Source organism: Rhinolophus ferrumequinum, chromosome 6, assembly GCF_004115265.2.
Source record: "Rhinolophus ferrumequinum isolate MPI-CBG mRhiFer1 chromosome 6, mRhiFer1_v1.p, whole genome shotgun sequence".
Classification (NCBI taxonomy): domain Eukaryota; kingdom Metazoa; phylum Chordata; class Mammalia; order Chiroptera; family Rhinolophidae; genus Rhinolophus; species Rhinolophus ferrumequinum.
In genome coordinates this window covers 73,777,218-73,786,844 of record NC_046289.1, presented here as the reverse complement: position 1 = coordinate 73,786,844, position 9,627 = coordinate 73,777,218, and the positions used below count along the sequence as shown (strand labels likewise).

Below are 9,627 nucleotides of genomic sequence, written 5' to 3'. Positions count from 1 at the left end.
TTCCAAAATTCATTAGTGGTGATGGTTAACACACACACACACACACCCCTCCCCCTAAATACCACTGAATGGTACTTAAAAGGTAGATTTTATGGTGTGTGAACTATATCTCAACAGAAAAAAATCCAGAGCTTTCTAGTGAGAAGCAAGTCAGAGATATGGCAAATTGACACGTTCTTCAGCAAATAAAATTTCCTTACTAAGTCAACTCTTTTCTGTAACAAATTGTAGCACCTAAAACAGTGCCTAGCACTTAAGTACACAGTGTATGTTCCCCCCGCCAGTAAACGTTTGTTGAACAAATAATTACCACAGGCATAAAAAGGGGGAGAGGGGCATGAGAAATTAGCAGAGTTGAAAGACATTTTTAAATTAGGTCATAATTTGAGAAAGGCTACTCACTTAAGCCACATATAAAAGCAAGGAAAGCCGTATAACCGAAAAAAACCCAGCAACAGTTCTTCTCTATTGCTGGTATCAGGTAAGGCAAACCAAGGCTGAAAACACACTAGGTTGTCTTCATTCATTTTGTATCACCTTGAGACCCTCACTCTAGAGAAATTTGGTAGACAGGCTCCCTGAATGCCTCTTCCTTGAAGACACTTCACTCCTACAGAATCCCAATGAGACTGGACTCATTCCTGTCCTGTGGTTAAGAGGGAGCTTATCAGGAGTGACTGACAGAAAACCAACCCATCTTTCCCAAGGAAAGCAACTTTTTTTCCATGCCACTTCCTCTAAAATCAGAGAATATAGGAAAAAAACACCAGGTTAAGTAGGACATCTTGATTCTTACTAGATACCAGTAGCTTCAGGATAAAGGGGCCTCTCACCCTCCCGTTAATTAACATCTTCTAAGCACCTACTAAGTGGTAGGCACTGAGCTCATACAAAGGAACAATCCATGCCCTTAAGGAGCTTGCAGTCTAGTGGGGAAACAGTAATGTTAACTATTTTAATTATAAAACCATTAAGTTCTAGAGATAGGAGCAGTTTGCACCGAAGGCATTAAGTGATTCTTTCTGACTAGGAAATCAAGATTTCCTAACTATGGTACTTGGTTTGTCTTGATTCTAGCAGATGGTTTGGGCACAGCAGGCTGGAGGAATGGCATAGGCAACACACGGAAGTAAAACTGCCTGGAATGCATAGTGCATCAATTGTAGGGCAGGATATGGCAGGGAAATTTAATCAGGACCAAACCGGGAAAGGACCACACTTGAGTTTATACTTACTGGTGGTAGCATAGAGGTTTTCTGGCAACATGAACAGTTTGGAGCCAGAGACATCTGCCAGGAGCCCACCGCAATGGAGTCGGGCAGGTTGCTCAAGCAGTTAAAGTAGAATGAAGAAGATGTTGAGAATTGACTGAACATACAAAATTAAAAACAAAGGACCCAAAAATTTGGACATCCTCCAAAATCCAAGAATTTATAGGGACTTTTGATAGCCACTTAGCGTCCCCTGGTGGATAGAGACCTTCCCAGCACTGACAGAATTAAGCCATTTAGGATGTTTCACATTATAGTAAAAATAAATATTGAACTTTAGCCAGCCTCTTGCTGATCAGCCCCTGCGTAAGTCTCCACACTCAATTACCAGGTGTTATTCTAGTTGAATCTAGTTAAAGACTGACCTTCCAAATGCCTAATAAATCATACAATAGGAGCTAGTACACAATAAATGGCCAAATGCTAAATTGGTCAATACTGACCTAAGAATTCAGATCACAAAGCCATTGAAAAAATGAGTTAAAGCTTCATGCACATACAAGAGTCATTTAACCTCACATTACTGAAGAGAGCATCTATGTCAGAGGCAATCATGAACATCCTGAAAACAGGAGCGAATGGCACATATAGAGGTTTAAAAATCTGAAACCCTGTTAAGTAATGGAGTGGGGGTAATGCCCAATCTGACATTAGAATACAAAATGGAGAAATTATTAATATGACCAAGTTACTAAACTACTAAATTTAAGGATACTAAAACAATGAAAACCAGTCTTGAAGTTCTTATTGATCACTCTAATCTGGCCATTCTTTTCATTACTTTCCCAGGCTCATTTAATTTACCTCTCAAATGCCAATCAGGACTCCACGCTGTCCAGAAAACCCATCATCCTCAACTAAATACATAATGTTACTGTTAGTTCTAATTTTAACTCCTACTTAATTCGTAACTGAGAACTTTCCTTCCACAACACCAGCACTTCCACAAAGGACAATTAACAGCCATCTGGGATCTAAGAGAGAATAGGAAGATACATAAATAATCCTTACACCCAAAAGGCCAAACAATTTTTATTTTCAAAAACAACTTTATTCATGACACATATTAAAAAAAACTCCCACCCCCTGGAAATGAGCTAAAAAAATAAACAAAATCCACCTCCCACCTCCCTGTTCCCACTTCCTCCCATTCCCTCCAAATAAAAGGGAAAAAAAGGCAAAGGAAAAAAACAAAACAAAAAACTGAAAAACAAAAAACGCCCCCAAATCCCCCCAAAACAAAGTAGTGCATTTCCCCAAGGGGAAGGGGAATTTACACTGGAGCCGCTGGGAGCGGAACGGAGATCTTCCGGCTACAGAAACCTGCAAAGAAAGACACTCAAAACAGAAAAAGAAACACAAAAGGAAACAAAACAGATCACCAGGCAATCTGCAGGGGCAGGGAGGCGGAAAAGAGGGGTGGGGAGGGTGGTAGACCTGGCAGGACAGGAGCAGGCAGGCAGGGACTGTGAAAGTTAGGGAGAAGATGGAGGGAAGGTAACAAGCAGAACAGTTTGGTGTCCTTCCAGAGCCCTGGGTAAAAAAAAACCCCTACCACCCATGCCCACCTACCCTTGAGCAGCCCCCAAGGGGGTGAAGTGGGGACAGGGAAACAAGGGGAGCAGCTTGCGCAGTTGACACGTGTCCATGGAGAATCCCCAGAATGAATGAGCAGCCCCCTGCCCCACTCCCTGGGCCTTCCCCTACTCCCCAGAGCAGGTCCCTCCTCAGCAGTTAGTTATGGGATTCTCCCCCCTTCCACAGTATATCTTTTTTTTTTTTTAATATTTTTTTTCCATCAAGGTCATCTTCTGTTTTTCTTTTTTTTTTTTTTAATTCTTTTTTTTTTTTCCTTCTTTCCTCTTTTTTTCCTCTCTCTCCTCCTAATACACACTTTTTTTAGTAAGGGGAATACCATGAAGTCGCTCTAGCCCGGCCCCTGGAAGAAAGAAGGAGAGTTAGGTGTTAACATCATCACTAGATAGTTCAGTCAAGCCCCTCCCCGTGGGCCCTTGCCCCAGTTACCGTGAAGGGAAGGGGGGAAAGAAGTTTCCAAGTGTCCTAAAAATGACCCCACAATCCCAGAAATAGTGACACAGCTGGCAAATGGGAGGGGGGTTTGACAGAATACTTCTCCGAACAGTGGCAATAGAGAAGTGCATCTGAGACACAGGGGCAAGAAAGAGGACTCATTGTGTATCCAGCTTTCAATTCTCCACAGCTCTTAAACCCTAGGCCTTCACCAACAGATCCTCGCTAACTCCTGGGAGCAGACAGGTTAAGTATTATGAAAAGCCCAGGTTTACTATATGTCTAACTTATCTATTTAAATGAACAGACAGAAGTAAAGCAAAGTAACGTGGGCACCACACTGGGCCCAGTAAGAAAACTAACCTTGAAAAAGACTGACTCAGTTGAAGAGTAAATATCGCAATATCCTCCTACATAGCTGTTGAGGAGGAGCAACTAGCCTCTGGTATTCCGCCAAGAGACATTTAAGCTTCAACACCTCCCTAATTCTAGGAAAAGTAGCAAATGTCCAAGCAGTGCTTTCACTGACTGCTCTGAGGCCCTGCTCTTCCCTGCCTTCTGTGTAAACATTTTCACTGCCACCAACTCTCAAGGAAAAAGGCAGGGGGAAAAAGCATCTCTCCGAACAAAGTGGAGAGATCCAGCCCTTATCACCAATTCCTGTTCCAGAAAAAGATGATGAGACTGGCCTCCTGGCCTGGCCTGCAACTACCTTCCTCACCCTGCACAGGCAGGAGACCAAGTCCCTGGAGGCTGAGGGGAGGGTAAGGGAGGGAGGTTCCTCAGATCAGGAAAGAAGGAAGCATACAGGGCTCATGGGAGGCGGGGGAGAGGAGCAGCCCATCTATCCTGACCTGTAGACGCGACCCCGGGGCCTGCTGTTGAAACCACTGTAGAATCGAGAGCGGGAACTGTTGTAGTTGGTGGTCCGGGCACGGTATCGGGCTCTTGGGAAACCCCGGTCTGTTGTGCTGATGCCTGGTCTGTTGGTTCGTTTTGGGATCACCTGAGAGTGAGGGATGTACAACAGAGAGCCTTAGAGTCAACCTGGAGACCTTACAACATAGAACCAGAACAGCAATGAGCACGGGGCTTACCTTGATTTGTCTTCCTCTAAACAGGGACTCATCTAAGGCCAGGGAAGTCCTCACTGACTCTTTGTCTGAGAACTCTATATATGCAAACCTGCAAAGAGTAATTATCACTTCAGCTATCTGAGGTTGCAAGTAGCAGCTCAGAGACCAAATCCAACATGCAGGCGTGCTTTGTTTGGGTACAAGGTATTCACACTGTTACTTACTGGTCAAAAAATTTTTAAATGGAAGGTTTTAATCAAAATTTCCAGTTACTCTTGGAAAATTATACTATAGGACACACAGGGCCCGATTTCCATATGGCGGAACCAGCTGGGGCCAAACAGAAGCTGGCCCATACCTACCATGTTTCCCCGAAAATAAGACCTAGCTGGACGATCAGCTCTAATGCGTCTTTTGGAGCTAAAATTAAGTAGCTTTCATCTGTTTTCTGTCTGGCCTCTGAAGGCATTTATGTGCAATCCAATATATACCAACATTAATGCCATATCTTAAAAGACAAAGACCACTTGTTTTAACAGCAAGTAAACTTAGTGCTCAACATAAAGCATAATCCCTTTTTAAACTGTGGTTAAAATGACCTCGACTTACTTTCATACTTACCCTTTGGGGTGGCCACTAAATTTGTCACAGAGTATGGTAACACGGTTGACTGAGCCACAGCCATGAAAGTGTGCTTCCAGCTCTTCTGCTGTTGCACCATAGTCTACCTGTGGGGTGGGGGTAGGTACATTAAACAGGTACTGGACAAACTCCTGTCTCAACAGGTACCTTGCTAGCCTTTGGGCAGGGCACCCATACACAGTAAGGCACATGAAATCCGACTCTAAGGAACTAATCTTTTTTCTTTCCAACACAGCCTCTGCTGATTGCCATTACCTTTTACCTCCTCCGAACCCTCTCTCCGCTCCCTGAATCCACCAACTATCCTGGAAATGTTCCGTTCAAGACTATTAAATAACTCCCCAAAACAAGAGCTTCCCCCAACCTCAACCAGGGCCCTAGTACATACATTGCCAACATAGATGGAACGGGCATCAGCCTCCATCTTCTCCTCAATAGACATAATCACTGGGCCAGCTTTGAAGAAAAACAAACAAACAAAAAACACTTGTTTTCTGCTTGACCAATATAGGCCACCACCACCACCACTAGCGAACACAAAGATTTTTGTCTGCTCTTTGCTGTACCCATTACCTAGAATAGTGTCTAGCACATATTAGACACTCACTAAATATTTGACAAATTAAGAAATAGATTTATTCTTAAAGTCAAAGAAAACAGTACAGGAATCTTCTCCAACCCCCAAATTAAGTCCCTCCTGAATAGCCTTGGTTGAAACGATTTGAAAAGTGAACAAAATTATGTGGGATTTGACATTTCTAAATTAAAGGGGAAGCCCCTGAAGCTGAGCAGTTTCTCTTAGGACTACAAACTAAAGTCTCTCCAACTTAAGAAAGAACTATTAGACTTGAAGGTCAAATGCCAGCTGGCAACCTCCACAAAAGATAGAGGTAGACTAAGAACAAAGAGAAACACATTTGTAACAAGGACAAAGGGAGGCACAAGTCAATCATCACAAAAACATAGCTTCTGTCTCATAAAGGTCAGAGGAACACACAATGGACTATGACCGCGGTTCCTGACCAGTAATTGCTTGGACAAGCAGCTCCAAGGTCCCCAGCATCTAATCCCATATAACCCGTGCTCCCACAGCCCTTCCAATCCGAGGACCTCGGCTCTGCGTGTAACCGACAGTTACTCACCATTGCCTGGAGGTGGACTCATATTCATCTGCTTCTCTACCTCGTTCTGTAGCTCCTTTAGCTTTTCAGCTTCTTCCTCCATCTCCCTGACTCGCGCTTTAATCGCTTCCAGCTCCTACAATGAGTGGGGAAGATATGGAGAAGAGCTTAAGAGGAACCAACGCAGGGGCTCTGCCCTGCTCTCGGTCTGCTGCCCCAGCCATGCTCAGCCATTTCCCTCGCCTCACGCGAGGGTCATGATAAGAAAAGCACGCTACCTTCTCTAGAACAACACTAGGTACCCATGACGCCCGAATCAACCCAGTTGGGCCTCTTCTGGCGGTCGAGGATCCGTCGCCGGCCCGGCCCCAGCCACGTTATTCTCCGCCCACCCCCCCCCACCCCCAACCCCCGCCTGCCTCCCGCTAGCAGCTCTGGGCCTCCCGTGATCCCGCCGGCCAGTTCACTCGCCCTCCTTCCCTCACCGGGTCCTCAATGGCGCCGTCCCCCGGGTCACTCTCCACCAGTCCCGGCTCCTCCTCCTCCTCCTGGCTGCCGGGGGCTCCCGAGCCAGGCCCAGGGCCCGGAGCTCCCGGGGGGGCGCGGGGCCGGGGAGGCTCCTCTTCGGGCTCGGGCTCGGGCTCCGGCTCCAGCAGCAACTCCCCAGGCTCCAGTTCCTCAGACTCCAGGCCGTTCCCGTAGTCCCCTGCGCCCCCTGGGGCCCCCTCCCCGGCCTCCCCACCGGCCCCGGGCACAAGATGGCGTCGCCGCCCCGGCCCGGAGCCCCGACCGCCCGCAGCCCCCGCTGCCGCTGTCGCCGCCGCCGCCGCCGCCGCCATCGCCGCTCAGACTGGGGCCCGCCGCCCAGCGATTGGAGAGGGGCGCCGGCCACGCCGAGGACTCATTAGTCAAGCGGCCTGCCCGTCACCACGAGCTAGGACTCCATTGGGGAATATTACTTGGCAATCAAATAAGACCCCACCTCCAAGGCGGGGTATTACGCCAAACTCTCAAATCCCGGTAGGGGAAATCAGTCTGTCAATCAACATACGCTCCCACTTCCTCTCAAGTCCTTAGGTAACAATACCGCCACGCTGTGACGACATTCCTGCTTCTCCCGCCTACTGGCGGGTCCGCGAAATATATGACGCTCCATGATTGGCCGCTGGCAAGGCGAGTGGAAAAGACCAATCTTCCGCTTGCCTCGCCGCGGTGGCCCAGTCTCGATGTCGATTGGCTCGCGAGATTTGAAGGGCTGACACGTTTTTGTGACAGGTGAACCTTGCCTCGAACGGACTTGCCAGGCTTACAGCAAGGGAAACCCGAGGTCACATGACTAGTCATTAGGGGGCCGCCATCTTAATACGATTGGCTGCCAACTAGTGAGCCGTTGGAAGGTAGAGGCCAGAAACTGCGGCGGTTTCTAGAAACTGGCGTCCTTACCAGGAAAGCACTAATAAATTGTATAATACCTTGTTGGAAATGGAGGGTACTGAACAGAGCTCCCCAGGAAGGAGCTTACTTTTCCCATCTAGGTTATTGGTACCACCATCCACCAGGTCGCTGAAACTAGAGGAATCCTCACTCCAGAACTGCTATGCACAAGTCCTGTCCATTCTGTCTTCCTGCACAGGCATGTTTTCCAAGCCCTCTGCGCATGCCCCAGTTTCAGTCTGTTCCATCTCTTGGACTGCTTTGCTACAACCCCCTAATGGGTCTCTCAGCTTCTAGTGCCACCTCTCCAATCGGCACCATGCCCAGACTGAGCTGGCTCCCCTTCGCTGTCCAAGTAATCTCAAAACTCCCTACTGTGGCATTAGAGACTGCAGGACTAGGCTACTTTGCAAATGTTATTTCCACACTCCTCTTTCCAGGGGGTGTACCTGCACCCAAGTCAGTGCCTCTACGTGCAGTCCCTCTTCTACGAGACCACTGCAAACCCCACCATCACCTCTCCAGAGAAGCCTTCCACTAGCCTCTCTTGCTCTCCCATGACAAGTGGGCCTACCTCCACTGTACGGGTAATCATTTCGTGCTGCATTTCCTAACTAGACTGTGAGAGCTTGGAGAAGACGCTGGCTTCTAATTATAGTTGCATCTCCACCTTGGGGCAATATGCCTAGCACATGGTAGGTGTCCGATTATGCTTGTTGACTGAAGGATGCATTGATCGGATACCTGGGTACCACCCTTCATCTTCATAACTTTCCCAGCCCCCTTAAAACCTTCCTTCACACCCCAGAGGAATTTCTCAGGTCAGGTTCCCACCACACCGTTGCATTCTGAGATACCAGAGACTTAGCCTTGGAAAGCAGAGTTGCCATATTTTAGCAGTGATCCTATATGAAAAAGTGATCCTTATTAAAAAGGAACGGCGGTGCTAAGTCTCCAAGAGGGATATTTGTAGCCAGACCAAGCTACAGCTTGAGAGCCAGATTAACACGAGCCCAACCAAATAGTTAACCCCAACAAGATGCTCATGGCTAGAGTAGGGGGATTTAGAGTAGAGGAAATCCCTATTAGCAAAACCAAAAGTCAAAACCTTCTCAGTATACCCCACTCTTCCCCTCACACTCACTTTTTCTCACAAATCCTTACCTCAGGAACAGGGGAAGTTGGGAGAAGAGTCACAGTTGCTTAAAATTTCATTGAAAATTACTTCATCAGCCATCTCAGCTTCAGTGGTCTGGGAGAACTAAATTGAACACTGAAGATAAACTCTAAAAGATTGTCAGTTCACTGGAAGAAAAAAAAATCTTTTCTATTGATCCTAATCTAATTAAGATCTAGATGTTTTATTGGTACCTAATTTAATCTAAGGAAGCCAATTAAGGGAAATGTGATTTTTTTATTGTTTTTTTTAGGCCTTGAATTTTGTTGAGCACTTGATTTTGTAATAGGCACTATCCTAGGTTCCTTATCATCTCATTGAATTCTCACAACAACCATAACTTTTTTTAGGGACGAGGAAAGAGTGAAGTAACTCGCCCAAGTCATGTAACTAATTATAAGTGAGCAGGGAATTCAAAGTCAGCTTTCAAAGCTCAGATCAAAATTACTGTAAGGTCTGCTTTAATACACAAAGATTACATTATGTATGATACTGAAATTGGGAAAAAAACTAAGTTCCAACAATAGACAAATGTTTAGGCAAACTATAATTACATCCAAAGATTATTATGCACCTATGAAAAAATTTGCACACAGTGTGTGATAACATGAAAAAATAATTTTTGTTCATTCAAAGAAGTAGGATGTAAAACTGTATATAAAGTAGATTAAAACTAACTTACTTAAAAAAACAAACAAACAAACTTGGGCATTGGGGATTAAAAGAAACAAGAACCAGTACAGTCTTTTCTTTGGCACTGTGTACCAGAAATTTTAAAATGTTGAAATTCTTAACCCAATAATTGTATTTCTTATAATCTATTCTAAAGAAATAATCTAAAAACTGGAAAAACATTTGAGAATAAAGATGTTCAT

General features: G+C 45.8%; 1 protein-coding gene across 1 annotated transcript; it reads right to left on the bottom strand.

Moving 5' to 3' along the window:
- Nucleotides 1–2,278: 2,278 nt before the first annotated feature.
- Nucleotides 2,279–8,921, bottom strand: PABPN1 (poly(A) binding protein nuclear 1). The gene is made up of 7 exons (XM_033109112.1): nt 6,627–8,921; nt 6,163–6,277; nt 5,409–5,476; nt 5,000–5,106; nt 4,400–4,487; nt 4,157–4,308; nt 2,279–3,210 (listed from the first exon to the last, which is right to left on the bottom strand). Exons 1-7 carry the CDS (start codon nt 6,978–6,980, stop codon nt 3,171–3,173), a joined length of 924 nt encoding a protein of 307 aa, XP_032965003.1. The 5' UTR covers nt 6,981–8,921; the 3' UTR covers nt 2,279–3,170.
- Nucleotides 8,922–9,627: the final 706 nt, after the last annotated feature.